Below are 23,890 nucleotides of genomic sequence, written 5' to 3' on the forward strand. Positions count from 1 at the left end.
TCAAAGGTGGAATAGGATGCCGTTACATTGTTTTATATAGCACTAAATTTGTGTGCATCCTTCACTTTAGAATTTGCTGTAAAACACAAATTAGACTTGAGACTCTGTTACATTTGAATATATTTAAAATCTTAAGTTTCATGCTGTTTTTCTGAATCCACTGTTCACTTCTAAACCAGAAATGGTCAGTTTGCGGCCTGAATACTAACCAATGTTGCTTCCTGTAGGATAATGACTTTGGTGAGTTTGTGAACAAGTGTGTATGTGTGTGTCTGTCATGGGGGAATAGAAAAAGGAAAGAGAATACATTTGTATTCAAACTCCACATCTTCAGAATAAAGATACTGGTTAGCTTCTAAGGAGTACATTTTTACAAGGCCAGAGGTGGCAGGAAATGGTTCAAAATTTATAAAAACAGCAGGACAGATAGAAGGCAATTCATTTTTAGCTATTTTAAACTAGTGCTTATCACTAGAAACCAAGCTTGTACAATGTTAACATTATTATACATTATAAAATCCTTTACTGAGCATATACTAATACATTTCTAAGTCCTTTGGGACAATGCTAACCAGCTGGCTCTAAGGAAAAGTATTGTTAACTGGGAGTCTGACTCCTCCGCATTTCCAGTGTGGGGTCTTAGACTTAACAGTAATCTGAAAATAAAGGGTTTTAGTGAGTTGTGCTCAACATATGCTTGTTAGCTAACCCTGAGCACAGCGGGCAGCATTTTTCTTGTTCTTACTTTCCATTGGGATTATTTTTAAGTTTTCATTTTTGGTTATTTTGTCTGTTATTTAGTTTAAAGTTAGATGGCGTTTATATTGCTTGATGTGGTCTGTTTTGATGTAACTTGTTTGTATGTTTTCCCATTTTGTCATTGAATGTTTGCCATATATGTTGGCAACCCCCTGAGTCCCTTTGTGCAGATAAGGGGGTCTACAAATAAAGCATATCATCATCATCATCATCATCATCATCATCATCACTATTAGGAAGAAAAAGACAAAGAGAATGATGGGCTTTTTTATCATGTCAGAAGCGACTTCAGAAACTGCAAGTTGCTTCTGGTGTGAGAGAATTGGCCATCTGCAGAGATGTTGCCTAGGAGACGCCCGCATGTGTTGCCATCCTGTGAGAGGCTTCCTTCAAGTCCCTACATGGGAAGCTGGGGCTGACAGATGGGAGCTCACCCCATCTCAAAGATTCAAACCGCTGACCTTCAGGTCAGCAATTAAGCCAGCACAAGTGTTTAACTCATTGCACCACCGTGGCGCAAGAGGAGAATGAGGTAAAGAGAATAAAGAGCATATTAGCTTGGCTTCATCTTGAGATTGAGGCTTGAACAGTGGCTTAGAAATATTGCAGTGGTTACACAGGAGAGTTTTTTCACAGCAGTTTTACTCATACGTTTATCAGTTATATTTTTTCTTCTGTTTGCATTCAAATGTGGTTGATTGTTTGGTGGGCTCTAACTTGCGGGTTTCTAGAATAATTGTAGTAGCAAAAATAAATCAAGTTTGAGTAAAGTATATAAGAATATGTAATGTTTTAAAATATCTAGTTAAATTGCAGGCCATAATTTAATTATTCATCCTAATTAGTGTAGATCCAATTAATCAACTGCAAAATGGGGAGTCAATATTTAAATGTGAAGCCAGGGTCTTCTCTTTTTGGGCTCAGCAATGAAACTTAGGCTCCTCTGCTTAATCCCAACTATTGAGTCCCAATGCAAACATAAAATTTGTAAAAAAAATCATCAACAACAGCTAAGTATAAATCCGGATTCAATGATACAGAAAACAGCTTAATAAAGTTTGATCATATTCTAATTCTGGTTAAAAACTGAATGAAATTAAATCCTCATACCTGCCAAATTATGGACAAAAAAAAGAAGAAGATGTGTATCAGTGGGTGGGCATATGCGTCATAACTTTTTTTTAAAAAAACTACCAATGAATTGGACCAATTTGTGGACATTACCCATCTGTCCAACTCATATTGGTTATTGATTTGGGATTCCTCCAAATCCAAAGTACAGTAGCCTCTAAGTTAACTGAAACTCAAGCAACTGCATTCACAAAGCTGTTTTATAATACAGTAAAACTGTTACATTAAGTTAAGTTCATATTTATTTATTTTTACTTGCTTTTAATTATTTCAGTATTAATATCAAGTCAATACAGAATTTATAAGGTAAAGGTAAAGGTTTCCCCCTGACATTAAGTCCAGTCGTGTCCAGCTGTGGGGTGTGGTGCTCATCTCAATTTCTAAGCCAAAGAGCCAGCATTGTCTAGACACCTCCAAGGTCATGTGGCCAGCATGACTGCATGGAGCGCCGTTACCTTCCCAGCAGAGCAATACCTATTGATCTATTCACATTTGCATGTTTTCGAACTGCTAGGTTGGCAGAAGCTGGGGCTGAGAGCAGAAGCTCACACAGCTCCCTGGATTCAAACCTGCAACCTTTTGGTCAACAAGCTCAGCAGCTCAACGCTTTAACCCACTGCGCCACTGGGGGCTCCCACAGAATTTATAGTATAGTATTATTTAGAACTATTTTAATACCATAGTAAACAGTCATTTATCTAGCATCTACCAATCACCATGGGTAGCAATTATCTACGAATCTACCTTACATATTGATGTTTAGTGTTGAACTTCAACTTGTAGAAGGCTCTTCTACATTGGGCTGCTGTAAGTTTTTCGGGTTGTATGGCCATGTTCCAGAAGCATTCTCTCCTGATGTTTCACCTGCGTCTATGGCAGGCATCCTCAGAGTTTGTGATGTCTGACCTCTCAACCTCAGAGGATGCCTGCCATAGATGCAGGCAAAACATCAGGAGAGAATGCTTCAGGAACATGGCCATACAATCCGAAAAACTTACAACAACCCAGTGATTCCAGCCATGAAAACCTTCAACAATACTCTTTCGTATTTCTGGGCCATCTATTATAAATATTTTTACCCATACTTTCTTGATGGATGGATGGTATGGTACCATCACATAGGCAGTATTTACCATAGTTATCTTAAACTGCTGTTAACTGTGAGAGAAAGCAGTTTCTCAGGCATGCAAGCTTTATAGGTCAAAGCACCACAATGGGTTAAGCTTGGAAAGTATGAGGAAACCAATGTGAATGCTGGAAACTTTAACATAATAAGTTTACTGAAACCCACCCAGAAATGTTTCCCAGATTGCCAACATAATAATGTACATTCTCCTTCTTCCCAGCCCTAATTGAGATCAATAATTACTTGATTTCCTTGTGTGAAAGATTTTGTTGCTGTGTTTGTCAGTTAACTGCAGAGAAGGTATATGAAGAAAAAAGGTCTTATTTCCAAGATCCTTCTTCCTCACTAAATTAATTGTAGATGTTTCTATTGTATAACTCTTAAAGTCTAATATATAGGATGAATAACTGCAGGCTCAACAGCCCTTTGGTTTGATCACTGTTATCCACATTGTCCCCAAATGCCATCTCCAGAAGTTCAGGAGCCTTGTTTCCTATTTTTATGAAGGCTAGATGCAAGTCATCAATCACCGAATGGATTTCATCTTGCTTGCAGTAGATAAGTTACACTCTTTACACAGTATAAGGATTTGTCAAGTTTTCCTGTAATAAAGAGACAAATGAAAGAGCAGCTTGAAAATGTAATATGCTTGCAGATGAAAAATTGGCATTTCATAGACCGTACCGCCTTCTGCAGAAAGCACATTAATACCCACATAAAAAGAAAAGAATATGACCTTTTATGAACTTGGAGATTGCACATTACAAGAGGGCTCCAAATTTCCTAGAGGACTTTTGTTTCATTGTTGTCACTGTTGTTATTGTTGCTGTAGTTGTTGTTTGTCTTCATGTTACCTTCAATTTATGATGACTATCAGTGAAAAATCTCCAAGAGCCACATTTACTTCCAACGCTGCTCATGTCTTGCAAACTCAAAGGCATGGCTTCCTCGAGTGCAGCAGTTCCCAAAGTGTACTCTACAGAGCCCTTGGGGCTCAGCAAAACATACTGAGGGGATTGCCTCCTCTCCACCCCCCCCCCCCCCCAAGCTTTCCTTCCTCTTTCCTTCACCTCCTCTGCTTCCCTTTCCATCAAAATACTTTTTTCCTTTCCTCCCTTGCTGCCCAGATCCTTTCCCCCTCTTGCTTATGTCCAAAACCCTATTTCCCTCCCATAATTTAGGGGGTGCTCTGATTGTGCTTTTCCTCCATGGCAGAAGGGGACTGGACTGGATGGCTCCTGGGAGTGCACCTGTTGTTGTTGTTGGCCCTGTTGTTGCTATTATTATTATTATTATTATTATTATTATTATTATTATTTAAAACACAACAAGATGAGTCCACAGCAGACACTCTGCTGGCTGTTGAATTGGATCACACGTGTCCAATTCAACAAGTGTCTAGAACTATGTGATGTATCTGCGAATAATGCGTGCAGATCCCAGTAAAGTGGCCTTCTACAACTGGCAGATGGTAATTTTGTCAGCGCCGATTGTGTTTAAGTGCAGGCCAAGGTCTTTAGGCACTTTACCCAGTGTGCCGATTGCCATTGGGATCACCTTCACTGGTTTGTGCCAGAGTCTTTCCAGTTTGATCTTTAAATCCTCATATCGTGCCAGCTTTTCCTGTTGTTTCTCTGCAGTGTAGCTGCTCCTCGGTCCTTGGAATTCAGGAGAGTGGCAATTGTTCCATATGTTCTTTAAAAATATAATGTTTGAAAATTCACTAGGTGAGCAGAAGCCTCACAAGTCTTCCTAAGCAATTCTTTAAAGCAGCTACTACTGTCCATGTTCCTAAATGGTTATTTTAACAGTGAACGGAGAAAAAATTGTAGCCTTAGGGTTTCCCCCACATCTTCAACTTTATTGCTAAGCAAAGTTACAAAGAAGTTCCTCAAAGTTACATAAATCCATCTCTCTTGTGTATGTTTCCCCAGTGGGCATATATCAAGCTCCCCAAAGAAGGCTGACGTGTTGAAATGTTTAAACACCAGAGACAACGTTTGAAAATTATATTCTGTACATGGCCTGACAGCTGTGACTGCTGTGAATTTGAATGTGATGAAAGCATGTGTGATATAAGACAATGTAGGCAGGCCAAGTGTGTTTTGTATAAAAGAGATGGAGAAAAACCACTTAAGCTTGGGGGTTATTGTTGTTTCTCAGTTTTTAAGAAAGATTATGTTTGTGTTTTCTTTCACATCCTCACTTGCCAACATTGACATCTTATTTGTATCCCTCCTAACTTCTTGCACTGTTTCTTCACTTTTGGTCCATGTGTTGCTTTGATTCTTCCTGAAAAACACAGAAACAAAGGCTTTTTGCTTTTACTTTTCTCTTCATTGTATTTTGTAGTAACAAAGATAAAAACCCCTTTTGAAACATACGTTATGCAGCTAAACATATATACGTACCTGAATGTGGACTTCATTGCAATCAGTGTAAAGGAGTTTCAGCCAGGATAGGAGCATCATAAAGTATCTGGATGAAAAGATGAAAGTGCTTGGCAACTCATTCTTGATTTTCATTTTTTCTTGATGCTTTTCATTTTTTCCATTTAAGGTAACAGTTTTAAGGCAGATCCATTCACAGAAGGACTCCACTTTTGGAAAAGCCTCCTCCTACTTTCAAGTTCTTTTTGTGTTTTTACATTGCTGTATTCAATTATTATTATTATTATTATTATTATTATTAACTTTATTTGTACCCCGCTAGCATCACCCGAAGGACTCGATGCGGCTTACAAAGGCCAAGGCCTCAATACACAACATAACAATGTGTGTGTTTAAAAAATACTAATTTAGTAAAAATGAATATTCATAAAGAGTGAATATCTAATATCTATAGTTTTTGTCCGTTTTTATGGTAAACTATGTCCTTAGTGCAATTTCTGTATTTTTATGTTTGATTATTTTGGATTTGCATTGTTCTACATCTTGTTCAGAGAGGGGAAAACACTAATAATAATAATAATAATAATAATAATAATAATAATAATTCACTTTATTTATATTCTGCCCTTCTCCTCTAGGGGACTCACAATAGTGAGTGGATTACAATATATACAGTGGACATAGGCAAACATTCTATGCCTTTCAATCACATACAATGAGACACACACACACAGAGACAAGGCAAAGTCTTCTCCTTTCATTTCCGGCTTCATTTCTGGCTCTGAGGGAGGTGCTTTTCTCCATTTCCAAGCCAAGAGGAGTTTGTGTTGTCACCTCCTGGTTGTGTGGTCACTGCTTGGAGTGCCTTTTTGTCTTTTCCCGCTGAAGTGGTATCTATTTATCTACTCACATTTGCATGTTTTCGAACTCCTAGGTCGACAGGAACTAGGGCTAACACCAGGAGCTCTCCCCATCCCGCAGATTTGAACTGCCAACCTTCAGTTCAGCTGTTCAGCAGCACAAGGGTTTAACCCATTGCACCACTGCATTGGTATAAAGCCTTGTGAAGCAGACATCTAGTTGCTTCATCATATAAAAGTAAACCTTTTTTTCCTGCTTGCTATTGGTTATGCGATCGGAATCACATTGTTCAAATTAACTATATTACTGGAGCTTACATATTTATTTTTACACAACATACCCACACATCTATGGTCAACAACCAATCTGAGAATCTGCATTTGGCCTTCTGCTTTACTCTCTCTTTTTAATTCCTTTTCTTTCTATTTTATTGGTACTTTCAGTGGGGAATTCAGCTCTGATTTTGGGGGAGATTGTGAGATACAGTTTACTGTTGCTAATTATGAAGTAAAAGAAAATGTTCCACTCTCAATGTTGGCTTCTTATTCTTACAATAAAACTTGCTCTCACCCCTTCTATTCCATCACTACCCTGTTGACCTTTTAAAAATACTATTAGTTTTCTTAGGAAAGAAAAAAGGATCCCTCCCTACTGAGGTGTGCCAAAGACGTGTTTTCCTTCTTGTCATCTTGTGTTTCTTTTGACTCCAAAGGTTAACAGATGAGTTTTGTGAGGAAAAACATAGTGACAATATTGCTTAAAATGGCATTCTGACTTCTAAATGCAGTGCCCATTTTGGGGGAAAACAAACAAAAAAGAAGAAGGTGGGAAGGCAGAACAAGGACTCTAAAAATATCAAGTTCATTAAGCATTATTTGCTAAAAATGTCTCATGCAGTCAAAGGTGAAGGCCACTGGAGAAAGGCCAGTATTGTGAAAACCTTTGCTCTTGAAATGTAAATTGTTGGAAAATGTTTTACTTTGCTCTTTTGTCTCTCAGGCTGTCATTATTAGGAAGGGTGACATGAAGTTGCAGTTAATGTCTTGTCTGCTTCAAGGGTAAACTATATCGTTGTTCCAATGATTCTACGCATAAAGAGAAATGATGCTCCCTCTCCTCAGGATGAATGCCTATACAGGCAGTTCCCAAATTGTGAACAAGATTGGTTCTGTAGGTTTGTTCTTAAGATGAATTTGTATGTAAGTTGTAACAGGCACATTTTTAAGTTTAACTCCAGCCAAATAGATTAGATTAGAATAGCATAGGGAAAGATTAACACCCCTGTGGTGTTTGCTTTGTTGTCTGTTCAGAAGATTTCACCTCACTTTCTGTCCCTGTGATAATTGGATTTTGAAAAAATGGGTTTCATTTGGAAACAAGGATTCATGATAAAGCTTCAGTTGAGACACCTTTTTCCCATGGTAACACTTTCAGGAGTGAATTCTGCTTCCTAGGGTTTGATTTCTCTCATTTTCTGTTGTCTCACCCTTGTTCTTAACTATGAGTCATATGTAAGTCAGATGTTTGTACTTAGGGACTGTCTGTACTCTAGAATAGTGCTTTATAAAGTGGGCACCCTATGGGGTGCTGGAATGATCTGGAGGAAACGGTAGCCTTTGATGAAAATGGGGGGCGTTGAATATAAATAAGGGAGTAGTGGAAACATAAACAAGAGAAATTTTGAAAAACCATTCATACATGTTTCATATGTTATGTAATGTAGAGTTAAAGTTGTATTGAGTAATTTATTTTCCAAATGAATACTCAAAATGCAGGTTAGGACCTATCAGTGGTCAAGTCTACTGACAAGTCTTAACTAGCAAGTGTTGGCAGGCAAGTGTGTTGTGCATTGTCTGTAAGTCCAACATGCATCAGCAGGAATATGTGCATGAAATAATTTGTTGACCATATGATACTATAAATAGGCAACATGCATGAAAACTTAATTTGGATTGTTTCTGAACTGTATGACGGCAATTTGCAATAGTGCAAGTGCAATAAGTATGTAAAATTCATAATTCATGCTGCTGTCAAAAATAGAACTGAACATTAATCAATTGATAGCAGTGCCCCAAGTTCATCCTTCTCATTTAGGGTTATTGTAATTGTATTGTAATGTTATTCACAATTTTTATTTTACAGTAATATTATCCTCGGTTATCTTAATTTTCTGTGTGTAATATGAATATTACTATGCTTGGTTTTGAGAAATAATTTTATAGTTTCAAGTTTCAGGATGCTTTGATTGCAACAACAAATTCCTTACCATGTTATAGGATGTAGGCAGAAGTCGTGATACATAAGAGAATGCAAATTTGTCACTGCTCCTCTCTGTTCATGTAAAGAACACATTTTCAGGGAGGTACTGAATATTTTTTTTCTGAAAAGGGAACTGTAGGCCAAGTAAGAATGCATGGGTATAATACTGCCGATCACAGGGCTTAATGTCATATACTATGAGAGACATATTAGGAGAGAAGACGATAACAATCTAAGAGTGGTATTGGTACAGTAGGACCAACAGGGAATTCATTCCCAGTATAGATAGCAAGTTTAGAAGAGCTATTTTTACAGGAACTCCAACAAGGGATTAAATAGTTGAAAAATCCTTTCCTGCTTGCTGTGATTCCAATAATTATTACTCCATCCCCCAATGGTTGGTACTGCATTTTAAAAATGTTGTAGGTCAAATGCAGCAAAGTTTTTTTCAATAACGTTGCATCTAGATTCACACTCTCTTATAGGGAAAAGATTTCATTTTCTTTGGATAAAGACAATCAGTGTATACTTAAGATCTTGGGGACCATTTTAAATGTGGAAATGTCTAACTCTGTAAAATGTTCTTTATTCAGGTTGAAGAGGAAAATGTAGCCTTTCTGGATTACAGTGAAAGTGATGGTGAATTTGATCCAAGTACCCTCCCAGACCCTGATAGATACAGAGATTCTGACCAAGAAGCTGACCAAGAAACCCATAGGTATGCGTTGTGTTGCATTGTGATTCTTTTCCTCCCTTCTCTTCCTTGTGTTCACTATCCATTGTATCAAAATCCAAAAACATGATATTGATGAAAGAAACTTGTTTTCCCCATTAGATTAATTGTTTCAGGTTTACTGAGTTTTTGGATTTAAGCTACTTTCCGTGCTATGGATATATTCATGAGAATATGAAAATAACAGAGAATAATTTCAATGCTGTGCCTTTTGGCCCTTGGCCCTGAACAATTGACCCAGGTAACAACACTTTCATCTCAGTTGTTGATCTTTTGTCAACCTCTATGTGACAGACAGTGGTGGTGTCCTGAATGTATGATGGAGGAGTTTAATTAATATCCTGTTATATTAGTTATAAGTATATACTTATTCTTTTCTGGGTGGTTTAAAAATCATGGTACTGTAGAGTTTGCATTTTTCAATTATACCCCCCCCCCCCCCCCCACTCCTTTCAGACTGCAGTTGGGTGCCTCATGGTCTGGGCATGACTATGGAACATCATCTTCAAATAGTGTAACCAGATGTCTGCTACTTCATTGCAAGCATTCCATTTTACACAAACCCAAATAGTTCCTGGTAAAGAATTTTATCTTAAAAAGGACTGCTATAGCAATCAGGAGAAAAACCAGCAAAAGGAATCTTAAGAAGAAAGAGACCTCCATAAGTAAGGGCCATAATCTCATATGTCGAGAGTTCTTTCATGGTTCAGTGTATGGGGTAGAGTGTCCTATTATGTTTTCAGTAGAAGCTGTGTGGCTATCTGTCAGTAATGTTTTAGGAATGGATTCCTGATTTCCCCATGGATTGAACTTGATGGAATGTCTTCCAGGTCTATTGTTCTGTGATACAAATTTTAGAAGATAGCATCATCTTTATCATTTGTTCATATTGTATTGCTTCTTCATATGAAAGTCAGTTTTCTGAAAAAAAAATGTCTCTTTTCAATGAAAACAGAGTTGGCCCTCTACATTTACAGGTTTCACACTTGTGGTTTTAATTACTTGTGCACTTGTACCACTACCTCCTCCAACCAAAGTTGAGGCAGCCATGTGAATATTCACATTGCAGTCCCATCCTCAGGAGATGAACAAGGGGACTGTTTCAGAGGAAGGCATGGTGATGACTTGTTTTCCCTGCTCACCTCTTGAAGACAAGGCTGCCATGTGAACAGCACAGCTCTGCCTCCAGAAATTAAGTGGGGGGGGGGCGGTCATCACTATCTCTGCTACATTTGCCTCTTGTATATGAGGCTGTCATCTGAAAATTCACATGGCAGTCCCAGCCTCAGGAAGTAAATGGAGGGGCGCAGGGACTACAAGACGTAACACGTGTTTCTGTTTCTCTCAGTACCTCCCTTTCTTTGTTTGGGGAAAACAAACTTTAATGACACACAGGTAGAGAAGGAAGAGCAGGCCCTGTGCATCACTTCACGCAAGGCCGTAGCCGGGGGGGGGGGGGGAGTGTTTAAAAGTGAAATGTGTCAGAAACCTGGTTTACTCATAAATAGGTTAACCAGTTAAAATTCATGAATAAATCAGGTTTTGGGGTGTGTGTGAACCCTTTCAAAGGAGTTGAACCCTTAACCACCCACCACCACCCCCGCTACGGCCCTGACTTCACGTACCTGTATTCCTCTTCATGCAAGTGTCTTTTTCACCCAAACAAAGGAAAGGAGGTACCGGGATAACCAAAAGAAGCCAGATCCACAGGGTAAGTGACTTTACAGGCATGACTGGGACTGGTTCCTCTTGCTATATGCTTCCTATAGTTCTGTGTCCCTTGGTACCTCCCTTCTTTTGCTTGGGTAAGACATACATTCACAGCATGCAAGAGGAGGAAAAAGAGCTGGGGTCTGTGGGCTAAGTGAAATGGCATATGGCTCTGCTCCTTGTCCTCCTCCTTAATTTTTTTAAGGAACTAAATCATTAGCCACTTATTATGGAAAGCTTTATGGTGTTTTTTAAAGCTAACTTTATCCTGACCCCTCAAGAGCAGGACACTCTGTACATCCTGCTACTTTAAATTTGCTTTGAAATGAAGCTGCTTTCAAGCAGTCTCCCCTTCAGATGGGTAATTAAAGGTCCATGAATGTAATATGAGTTCCTGCTATAGCTAGCAATATTTATCACATCAGTGTTTAAGGTTAAATAGTTAAAGTGGTGAAGAGTTGTGAGGAGGGGGTCAGACATGGCATAGGAGCAATATCCCTAAATATTCATAAGGCCATCAAATTTAATTTTTAATGCATTTAATTCCTCAACCATTTTGAACAGAAATTTTGAGGTAGAACAAAGTTGACACTGGATTTTTCATTAGCTTCAGTTAACCACTAATGTGTGAGATTTTTATCCTCTTGGTTTTCACTTTTTAATGTGCCCGGCATGGAATACACTTCAGTTTTGTCAGTTTCTTAAGTCACTTGATTAAATTTCTACCCTTGGCACATACTAAAATTTTATGATTTAATTATGGGAAATTAAGAGTTTCTGGCATTTACTGAATGACACATGTATGTAGGAATCCAAAGACATTTCCCAACAAGCTGTAGTTCAAGGGCTCATGCAATCATTTCAAATGACAAACAAACCAGCTTTAGAATTACCTCCAGTTCCATGTAGTAAACACAGAGCCTTTTAATGAACAATACCATAGCCATATTTCATGAAAATGGAAGTTAAATCAAAGTGGGAATCTTAAGACCATCAGAACTGCAATTGCCAGCTTGCTTCCCCATTGGCTGCATTAGCTGGGAATGCTGAGAGTTTCCGTTCAACGAAATCTAAGGGGCTGCATGTTTTCTATCCCTTCTTTAAAACATAAGTAGCAGCACATTTGGGTTCACCTACACTGTAAAAGTAATGCAGTTAGACACTACATTAACTATCATAGTTCAATGCTATTGAATCTTGAGAGTTCTAGTTTGGTGAAACACTAGCCCTTCTTAGACAAAGAAAGTTAATATCCTTGTAAAACTGCAGCTCCTAGGTTTCCATAGCATTGAACCATGTCGGTTGTGATATCAGATTGCATTAATTCTACAGTGTGCATGCACCCTTAGTTATAAGGAGCCTCCGGTGGCGCAATGGGTTAAACCCTTGTGCTGTCAGGACTGAAGACCAACAGGTCAGAGGTTGAAATCCAGGGAGAGTGTGGATGAGCTCCCTCTGTCAGTTTCAGCTCCCCATGCAGGGACATGAGAGAAGCCTCCAACAAAGATGGTAAAACATCAAGACATCTGGGCGTCCCCTGGGCAACATCCTTGCAGACGGCCAATTCTCTCACACCTGAAGCGACTTGCAGTTTCTTAAGTTACTCCTGACATGGAAAAAAACCCCTTAGTTAGGAGTGAGGGATAATATAATTTTTCATTACTTAGTAAGGAATGCTGACATTGTATGGTCATACATTTGCCGCAGAGAAAGAAGTGAAAAATGAGTTTCATTGTACTGGGGAAACCTATCTATGCCATGTATTGCAAAACTGATTATTACATTGCTATTTAAAATCATTCCATACAGTGGTAAAGTTTTAGAAGCTTCTAAAATAACTAAATCTAGTTTGATATATTGACCAGATAACCTGTGGTATGGAATGTTACCAAATGTACTGGTCCAAATTGGATAGGACCAAACAGGTGAGACACACAAAGAGATATAAGAAATAAATTGTAATATGCTTGTCCAAAGAGGTTGTACCATGCTGGAAATCAATTTGAGGTTCTATGCTGTAGAATCTACCACCTCGAGTCGCCTTTGGGCTGAGAGGGGCGGTATACAAATATAGTAAATAAATAAATCTATAGGCAGCTTAAATGTCTTGGATTATATCTGCTGAATCTTATTGATGTTATGTTTGATTTTGATAGATGTAATTACTTTTGCAAGCCACCTTGGGCTTTGGCTAAATATTGCATAAATATTTAAAAGTAATAAGTAAATACTTGAAGGTGGTTTGGAAGAAAGACGAGAAAGTGGACTAAAGAAGCAAAAAACATAGCAAGGAGGATATGAAGGAGGGAAACCTAGAAATATCTAGAGATATTTTGAGAGCTGAACAGCATAGGCTGTTGAAGGACATTTTAATCATGTGTGCAACGCAATAGAGAGGGAGCAAACCGTGTAACAATGAATGATGGACAATGAAGACAATTTTGGCAGCCACGGCTTCACTGGACTGAAGAGGATGAAGTTTAGTGCCTGAAGAAATGGAAAGATGAGGCTTTGGCAACCGAGGCAGATGATGATTAGTTGGTGGCCTCATTATGAGTTAGTATTATAGGGTAGGTTGAATGTGTTTTGGTTTCCCCCTCAGTGATTGTGTCATTGTTTTGAGCTTTGTGTGAATGTTATTACTTTGAACAGATTTTTCTGAAAGATGAATAAGCCTGCAGTTTATAAAACAGCAAGATACTTAGCTGGATAGGTGCTACTTGTCATGATGGTTATATGTGACTTTCAGGATCAAAGATTATTTATTTATTTATTTATTTTTCGAATTTATATGCCGCCACTCCCCTGGGGCTCGGAGCAGCTTACAAGAATGGCTAAAATCTAATACAATTTAAAAACAATTTAAAACAATTTAAAAACAGCAATATTAAAAATCAAAGGCCAGTCGAAACAGGTATGTCTAAACCTAAACAGGTATGTCTAAACCTAAAGGCAAAAGTAAAATAATGTGCCCCTGAAATACATTTTAGTCCACAGCAATAGTAAGAGAGGACTATGTCCTTGTGGGTTTCCCATTGGTAACTATTAAGAATTTCAGGGCCCTATTCAACTTGATTTGCAGGCCAGCAGTAGTTCATAGGCTTATCAAAATTATACAAAGACACAGGTGCATCAAAAAGTGGTTTATTTATTACATTAAGATGTTATTTTGAGTTTGCATTAGCCCTGGCCCGGCTTTTTAATTGCTATGAACAGGCAGAATTACTTTTAATATACATGTGGTATTGTGATAATGTTATGCTTATGTTGTTTTGTTAATTTTATGTTATGCTGTTTACTTTGTATGTTTCAGTGATGATACTTGGAAACCGCCCCTGAGTCCTCCTCGGGAAGATAGAGCGGTATATAAATAAATTTAATCATAATTAATAAATAAATTAAGCAGGATGCTGAAATAAAACCTAAAGGCAAAAGCAGTTATCTCACACCCCTGTCCTTTTCACAACTGCTGTTAACCAGGTTCTCACGTTGAACTAGATGCCATCCTTGAGTGCATCTGCACTGTAAAATTAATGTAGTTTGACACCATTGAGCCAAGATGACTTCTCTGAGGGAATTTCATAATTGAGGAGCTGATATTGTAGAAAACAAGGAAATAGGACCTGCAATCCATTGTGTCTTTTGTCGATATTTTCATGCCTAATAGGAGGGCATGGCCTAAATATCTTTTTTAAAGCACCAGATCCCGCCTGGCTGAGGGCGAGGTGTAGTTAATATTTGGATCAGGGATCACTAATGAATACCAGGTGCTCCAGACTATATTTTAGATGAGATACTGGCACACACACACACACCCCTTATTCCTTGCTGAAGAAAACCCTATGACATTTATGGGGTCATCATAAATTAAAATGTGACTTGAAGCTGCATACACATGGACATTCAAATTCAGATATTTTTATTAAGGTGTGGATCTTAATAGTTTACTGAAGCAAGTTAAAAGAAAGTTTCCTATTTATAAAATCATGAAATGATTGCAAAAATCCATTGTATAAAGGTTTCCCTAAACTTGTGAGTGATCAGAAAATCATGGAAGGAAGAAGAGAAACACTAGCAATGTCTTCAAAGGACACGTTGTTGTTAACTGATATAAAATTGACTTCAAATTATTATGGCCTCTAAGATCCCTCATCATCAACTCCACTTCCAAGGTTAATGGCTTCTACCTTACCCAGATTTACTATATTTTCTAATGAGCCATGTCTTCTCATGATATTTCCAATGTTCAACAGTTTGAGTTTACTGGTAGTTACCTTGGTTCCTAAGGATCAGTCTAGAATGGTTGGGTCTCTACCTGTGGGTCCCCAAGTGTTTTGGCTACAACTCCCAGAAATCCCAGCCAGTTTACCAGCTGTTAGGATTTCTGGGAGTTGAAGGCCACAACATCTGGGGACCCACAGGTTGAGAAGATTTCCCCAAAAGTCCATTTATTTATCTTTTTGACAATGCATAATTTTCACAGAACTCTTTTCCAGCATCACGTTTCAAGCCAGTGTGATTATGTGATTCTCTTCCTATCGGCTGTCATCAACTAAATAGGAAAATTTACTTCACTGAGCAGATTTAAATTGCTAATTTAAATCCTGATGCATATACATCACATGCTGTTTTAAAGGGTTCTTGATGGGAGTTGCAGTGTGAGAATCCAACAACATTCATATAATGTAAGATTTAGTGGGATTGAGTAGTATATTAATTTCTTTTATTGCCCTTTCAGTCTAAATTTTTAAAAAGACAACAGTGAACTAGATTTTCCTCATTCTGTTTTGTTTTCCTCATTCTGTGTTGTTTACTTCAAGAGAGCTTCATTCAGTTATTTAAATTCTAAAGGACCTGAGATGATAATGAATCATTTGGAGACAAATCTTTTTCCTTGGTGGCTTTATAAACCTCATTCCAGAAGTTTTTCACTGTACATTGAGTTGCTGGAAAGAAAATAACACAATGCACAATGTATTTTCATTACTACCGCTGTGTGCAGTCGACATTCTGACACTGAGTGAGGAGCAAGCCGTTCTGGGGCTGTACAGAAGGGTCTGCATTAATTAATCTTCATTAGAATTCTTGCTATAGCCTTGTAAGTTAAAATGTATGTGCGTGGTTTGCCGCCCAGTGTCCTTGATTACCTAAATATCTGTTCTCAAGGGATTGTGAATCCCCTCCCTCCCCTGTTCTGCTTTATGTTGGCAAACCAGCTTCTGTAAATATTATTAATAATAAAGATTTGAATTGCGTGAAGCTAGATTCCAGTCCAGGAGTGTGCATCACTGACATTAGGTTTAAATGAAATTAACAGGTTTTAAAAGAGCTGTGTTGAGAATTATTATTTCATGTCAAAAGCATTGCATTGTTGTAAAAGCAATGCTTTTGGGTTGAAAGAAACGTTGCCCAAGGGATGCTCAACTGTATTTACTCAGTCAGGGACTCGGATCTATTGAAGAGCCATGACATCTGCTAAACATCTCTTTCTCTTTATTTTTACTGTGGGAAGAGATCAGAAACTAACTACTAAAAATACAAGTGCTCCACAGTTTTGAGAGCCTTTGAGTAATGTACAAGCTGCTCAATCCATTGTTCCATCTTGCTCAGTATTGCCTTCTCTAATCTGCAGCTTTCCCCACTGACTCTCTCAGGTTTCAAGCAAACACAGCTGGAGATATGTATGTAGAGCATGTTATCTGTTTAAAGGGCTTTAGGATAGTAGTAGTAGTAGTAGTAGTAGTAGTAGTGATGATGATGATGATGATGATGATGATGATGATGATGATGATGATTTTTTCATGTCAGGAGAAACTTGAAAAACTGCAAGTAGTTTCTGGAGTGAGAGAATTGGCCACGTGTAAGGATGCTGACCAGGGGACACCCAGATGTTTTACCATCCTTTGGGAGGCTTCTCTCATGTCCCCACATGGGGAACTGGAGCTGTCAGAGGGAGCTCATCGAACCTGAGGCCTGTCGGTCTTCAGTCCTGCCAATACAAGGGTTTAACCCATTGTGCCATTGTGATGAGGATGATGATGATGATGATAATAATAATAATAATAACAATAGTAACTTTATTTATAACCTGTCCTCTCTCCCCAGAGGGACTCAGGGCAGCTTACAAAGAAAAAACAAAATAGAGATAAACAACAGTAAAAAAAACCCAACAAAAATTAAATCAAGCAGTTAAAAGTTCACAAATAACATGATAATTGTTAAAACAGGTAATAACTTCCATAAATAACATAGTGAATTAATAGGCTCAACATGAGAAATGAACAATAAAAACGTGGCTGTGCAATATGTTCTCAGTCAGCCTCATCAGGCATAATAGAAGCATAAGAAGTTAATAAAAGCTAATCATCCTCCTCTCCGAAGGCCAGTATACAGAAGTGTGTTTTTAATTGCTTCTTGAAACAGTGGAAATAAGAAGCTGTTCCAGGGGAAGGAACTGAGAAGAAATTCAGCTTGAGACCCTGGAAAGCTGCTACCATTCAGAATGGATTATAAATGATTAGATAGACCACTGGAATGCAGAGGTTTCAGATGTACATATATGTACATGTTACATTCAAAGTACAGCAGTGTAAGTTTTTGTCGTCTTAATTCATTGGAAAAAATCCAGTTTGATTTGCTCTAGGAACTATTTATTTGTCCTTTTGATAGTTAAAGATATCCACAGAACTGTCCTCTAGTACGATGTGTCCAACTTTCATAACCATACACAGAAATTGGAAGTAAAATGGTATGGACAATCCTGACTTGGGAATTCAGTGATATGTCTGCACACTTGAGGATCTTCTCTGGTTCTGTCATGACTGCCCCTCCAAGTCCAAGTCTTATTGTGATCTCTGGACTGCAGTCCCCATTCAAAAGCCCCTAGTCAATGTGGGCAGTGATTGGGGGATTCTGAGAGTTATAATGTAGAAAAGTCCTTCTATGTTAGCTCCCAAAAATTAGGAAGCAAACCTTCATTTGCATCCTTTCAGCTGAACGTGCATCCTTTTGCTGAAATGCCTTGTAGGTTTTTAATGTTCACATCCTTTCTTTTCATGTCAAACATTGTCTCCTGAGCTACCATCTTTTCAGCTCATCTATGCATTACTGTAGCTAGGAATAATCAAGAGACATTCCCGGGCCATTTGTTGAGTGTGTACTTTCAACATTAATTCAAAATCATTCCTTTTGATTTGCTCATCTTACAAAGACTCTTCTTAAAAGTTATGGATGAATATTTTGTGATGTTGGCTAATAAAGAGACTGGGGTGGAAGAGTCATCTATTTGGTAGCTTATTTTAAAATAAACTAGCAGCAAACTAAGCATCTCTTTGCTCCCCTGAGAAGATCCATTTTAATTTTAAATTTGTTTTGCTTTCTTTTTATATACCATTCTTTGTTTTAATTGCTAACCTTATTATGAACAGCTGCCCTAATTGCAACTTCAATCAGCTCCTTGGTTTCAGATCCCTTCCATGATAAAAATAATGAACTGATTTGCAAATTGAAATAAGAAATGTTAATTAACGGCTTAAATATAATATAAAAATTCTTATGGGTTTCTGTTCCAAAAGATCTGGAATGAATGTTATCTCAAAATATATAATTTAATATTCTGAAAATTCCACTATATATGATTTTTAGCCACCATGTCCAAATGATTCAACATATAGGTTTGGTTTCACAATGACTTGTCCCAAGGTCTTTGAGTCAAATAGATATTTAAATTAGGCATCTCCAATTTAACATTTAAAGCACATCTTTAGCCTGTGTTGGCATTATAGAAATAATATTCTGCAATAACATAGCAGCTATTCAGAACACAAGGAGCTAAAAGAGCTAGACGGATATAGTGTTTGTTTTCAGCACTAAGTGGTGCTTCATGTATCCTTTCTTTTTCACTATTTTTTCACCACTTTATAACTCCCATGTTATGAATACAATGCCATTGAAGCCTTTTGTTTGAGGTCCTTCAAGTTTCAAACAGTTTGTCGTGTTAGGAGCAAGTCGCTTCTGGTGTGAGAGAATTGGCCGTCTGCAAGGACGTTGCCCAGGGGACGCCTGGATGATTTGATGTTTTTATCATCCTTGTGGGAGGCTTCTCTCATGTCCCCGCATGAAGAGCTGGAGCTGATAGAGGGAGCTCATCCGCCTCTCCCCGGATTCGAACCTGCGACCTGTCGGTCTTCAGTCTTGCCGGCACAGGGGTTTAACCTACTGCGCCACCGGGGCTCCTGTTTCAAACAGTAGTCCAACTATTGGGGTTGGGAGGAAACATTAGCTCTCAAAGGGTACTTGGAAGATCGTACCTCTGATGTCTCCCAATTCTATGTCTTGCCCCCAATCCCACAATTCTGGCTCTCTTTGGGCCATTTTAATCCCAGAAGGGGTCATTTCCCCCCCCCCCCTCAAAATTGATGTGGAAGTCAACTTCTATATACATTACTTCTTGGGGGGAGAGCCATCTCCTGTGGTTAAAATGTTCGTTTGTTTGTTTGTTTTCCCAAAATTGATTTCCACACCCTAGGAAGCATTCACAGTGAAAGTTGCAAAAAAGATACACAACAAAGGCTTTATGAGGCTACATGTAGTAAAAGGCCACATTTACCTTACCCTTGTTGTAGTGTGATCCCCACTGTATTGTGTTTATTAATGCTGTCTTCACATGTGCACCCTATGGCTTTATCTGTAAATGATAATCCTCCAACCTTCTCAAAACATAGCTATACTATCATGTGACTGTAATAACAACAACCAAAGAAACAAGCCTTGTGATTCTAGCCTCCATTTACCATTAACAAGGCTCTCATCTCAGACCTATTTTTTAGCGTGCACTGCTTTTACATTTGCACTAGTGGTGATTGATCACTGTTGTAGGAGGGAAATTACAAGATCTGCTCCCTAATCTGACTTGTTTCCTTCACGTTCAGTAGGGGATACCATCCTATAGCAGTGCTGTAGAAAGAAGCAATTGTTAATCTAGAAAGATGACAAGACATGTAGGTAGGCGGAATGTCATCTTAGCCTCAGGCAGCAAAATATGTTGGTCCAGCCATACGCCATGCCAGGCCCTGCTGCCCACTTGTGAGTTTTGCTGCCTAGAACAGTAGCCACCATCAGTTAAGGGCCTCCAGAAAAGCTTCTCTGATCACTAAACATAAGAGTTCAGTGGGAAATACTGATAGCATTGCTTGGTCAGTGAACCATCACATAAATGACCTCTGATAATGACTGGTCTTCATAAAGAGTTCAGATATTTCACTGTACTTTATTAAGGGAGTTTTTCAATCATAGTGTAGTAAAACAGGCATACCTCAAGTAGATCTGCTGAGATCTATAGGGCCAACTATTCACAACCAGGTTACATTCCATTAATTTTATTTGACTGTTACTCGATTCAAACAAATAGATTTTGCTTCATTAAAAATGTCAGTCTTAGGTTTATGTGATGCTAATAATTTCCTCTGCATTCAGTTTGCCACCCATCTCCAATAAAGGTGCTGTTCTGGGCTTGCACCTGACCTTCCTCCAATTATTGTACATTCTTTTTCTTTCTTTGGTTTAATAGGCTAGTAGAAAATGATAATCTGAATGTGGTCCTAGTGACAAAAACAGCACTGGTAGGCAAAGCGTATGGCTTGTGCACCTGCAGTCCCTTTGCAAAAAACAGACATGTCTAATGTTATCCAACTTGGCAGAGACCACAACAATGAAAATACATTGCTGTCATATTTATTTTTCTGACTTGATATTACTTAGCACATTCACATTGCATTATGTTTTCTAAAAACCCTGTTGCATATATAACCACAATAGGATTCTATCGCATTAACAAATTAAAATAAAACTGGCCTCAACAGGATGCATTTAGGAAAGTAGGAAGATTCTTGCAGGGTGATAATAAATCCCTATTGAATTCAGCTTTCTGTTCAGTCAGTAGCCAGTGAGATGTCACAGGGAAAAGTCCAGAAGCAGGACATGAGCCCAATTTGACCTTCTGTAGATGTTCGCCACAATCTGTTATTCACTGTAAACATTGGTCCTGCCCGGTAGCTATGTATGTTATTTGGCTACTCATTTACAAATATTGTGCACACACACACACATTTTCACGAGCAGTAAGTAGGTTTCAGATCAGCCTGAAGTAGTGTAGTGCAGAGGATTTTGGGGGGTGGGGGTGGAATACCTGTAGATAAAGATAGTTGGGAATCCGCATGGTGCTAGGATTCTAGGACACTAGACACTAGAGTTCAAATACATATTTAACCATGGAGCCTGACCAGGTGACTTTAGGTTAGTCTCTCTCTCTCTCTCTCTCTCTCTCTCTCTCGCACACACACACACACACACACACAGCCTCCAATGAAAGCAGAGACAAATTCCCTTTGAACAAATCATGCCAAGAAAATGCAATGGTAAGCTTTTAGCATTACCAGAAAGCTGAAATGACTTGAAGGCACAACAACACAAAATCAGCCCTACTAGAAGACCAATTTGTTGATCCATTAAAGGATCTGGAGGCATTGGTTCATCTTGTATGTTGACATACTTTTCGAACATTTAAATTACCGTAGTATTGGAAAACAATGATCAGAATAGGTTTTATACCTACTTTGCAGGATTCACTTACTGTATCAAGACTTTTCATTACATCTATATTAAAAAAATTGGATTGGCCCATCTTTCAACAATACAGAGTGTTTGTTTTTTTTTTACTATGTTGCCCTGTGTTAAATACCATGACTCTATCAAAGATTCATCAGAAGATTATGGTTTTAGAAACAGTGGGTAATGTGAATCTTTTAAGGAGCACATAAGTGCACTTTACTAAGTACACAAGAAGAACCATATGAACTAGACCAATATTTCACAAGCTCTGATTTTCCAGATTTTTTGGGACTTCAGCTCTCAGAATCCCTAATAATTGGCCAAGGCAGTTGAGACTGGAGGTGGTCCAAAAGGCTTTGAGAATTCGAGTTTGGGAATCACTGGATTAGACCAAAGGCTGATTTCATCCAATATTGTGTCTCAAGAGAGAGAAAAAGTGAAAATTTGAACAGGGGGCGCAATTGGTCCCTGGGTCGGACTTTTCACATGCCTGTATTAGTGTGTATACAAAAAGAAAAATTCACAGTAATTACTGACTTCAATGTATATGTAATTGAGATGTGATAGGCTTGTTACCCATAGTCCACATGTAAATTAATCTAAATCTTTTATTTCTGACTTATTTTTCATTTTTCATTTGACATCTACTGTCATGTATCACAGGATCTGATCCCAGATTATCTTCTTATCCCAGATTATCTGGCAGTGTATACCAATAGAATACACACACTTGCTCTTAGCCAAAAGGCCAAGAAACGATAGTATAGACCAGTGGTTCTCAACCTGTGAGTCCCCAGATGTTTTCGCCTTCAACTCCCAGAAATCCTAACAGCTCGTAAACTGGCTGGGATTTCTGGGAGTTGTAGACCAAAACACCTGGGGATCCACAGATTGAGAACCGCTGATGTAGACTGATATAATCCAGTTTAAAGTAGATAATCTGGGATCAGATCTTGGGATATAGGCCACTGTAGATACAGCCTTAGAGTCCTTTGGTGCAAGGCTTTGCTTTTCACAAGTGTCACCATGTTTGCCTCTTATAACTCTGCCTCGTTTAAAATGCATTATTTGCTTGAATGGTTCTTATTGGCCTAAAAAAGCACATCTTAAAAGAGTTGCTAATTTATTTCTACAGTGAGCCTGGGATGGACAAACAGCTTCCAGGAAGAAGAACATCAACAGCAAAAGCAGAGCCAAAAAGAAAGAAGATGAAACTCAGTCTCAAGGATTCATTTGAACCATTAGATACAGGCCTTTCCCTTGCGGAAGATGAAGCTCTGGTATTACATCTGCTCAACAGTCAAAGCTAATATTTCCTCCTACCACTCTTATTTTAAAACTGTTTTGTATGTTTGTATTACAAAGGCAACAAGCCAGAAAAATGCCATTAAATGTTACTGTATAAATGCTTGAGATCCAGGTCTCAGTGGATGGCTCATGACTAGTTTGATTTATCAGCTGACTTTCAATGTTGTATGGATCTCTAAACTAATATTCTCTCAACCTTGACTACTGAAGATGGTGAAAAAAAATCTGTTCTGGTGTATGACTTGCTTTTTATACCACAAGAATTATAACGTTTTTTTACCATGGGTTAGCTTTGTTAAAAACCAAACAATGCTTTTTGAAAGAATAAATATGTGTGTCCCCCATTTTAATTATGTTAACAGTGTGCTTTTCTTTTGCAAAACTAAATGAAGTATCATTTCACGGCAATGATCTGCTTGAACACTCTTAGTTAAAATTTGAAATTTTGTAATAAATTATATTCAACCTTCTTTTTCAGCCCAGTTTCAATCCATTAATTTGATGTGTTGTCGAAGGCTTTCATGGCCATAATAACTAGGTTGTTGTGTGTTTTCCGGGCTGTGTGGCCATGTTCCAGAAACATTCTCTCCTGATGTTTAGCCCACATCTATGGCAAAAATCCTCAGAGCTTGTGAGGTCTGCTGGAAACTGGGAAAGTGAGGTTTATATATCTGTGCAATAATGTCCAAGGTGGGAGAAAGAACTCTTGTCTGCTTGAGGCAAGTATGAATGTTGCAACTGGCCACCTTGATAAGCATTGAATTGCCTTGTAGTTTCAAAGCCTGGCTGAAAGAAAGAATTCTTTCTCCCAACCTGGATATTCCACAGATATATAAACCTCACTTCCTAGTTTCCAATAGATGTCACAACCTCTGAGGATGACTGCCATAGATGCAGGCAAAGCGTCATGAGAGAGTGCTTCTGGAACATGGCCACACAGCCTAGAAACACACCACAACCAATTAATCTGAAGTTTGGCCAAACCAAAAACACATCTTATTCTAT

The 23,890-nt window shown here is 38.3% G+C and overlaps 1 protein-coding gene across 1 annotated transcript in view; it reads left to right on the forward strand.

The window, feature by feature from the left end:
• DDX10 (DEAD-box helicase 10) overlaps positions 1–23,355 on the forward strand; it is a 203,854-nt gene extending 180,499 nt beyond the window's left edge. The window contains exons 17-18 of the mRNA XM_060770991.2: positions 9,120–9,244; positions 22,713–23,355. Of these exons, the coding sequence (XP_060626974.2) occupies positions 9,120–9,244; positions 22,713–22,887 (300 nt within the window). The 3' untranslated portion in view covers positions 22,888–23,355. The remainder of the gene's footprint in view (positions 1–9,119; positions 9,245–22,712) is intronic.
• Positions 23,356–23,890: the final 535 nt, after the last annotated feature.

This window comes from Anolis sagrei, chromosome 3 (assembly GCF_037176765.1).
Source record: "Anolis sagrei isolate rAnoSag1 chromosome 3, rAnoSag1.mat, whole genome shotgun sequence".
Lineage (NCBI taxonomy): Eukaryota > Metazoa > Chordata > Lepidosauria > Squamata > Dactyloidae > Anolis > Anolis sagrei.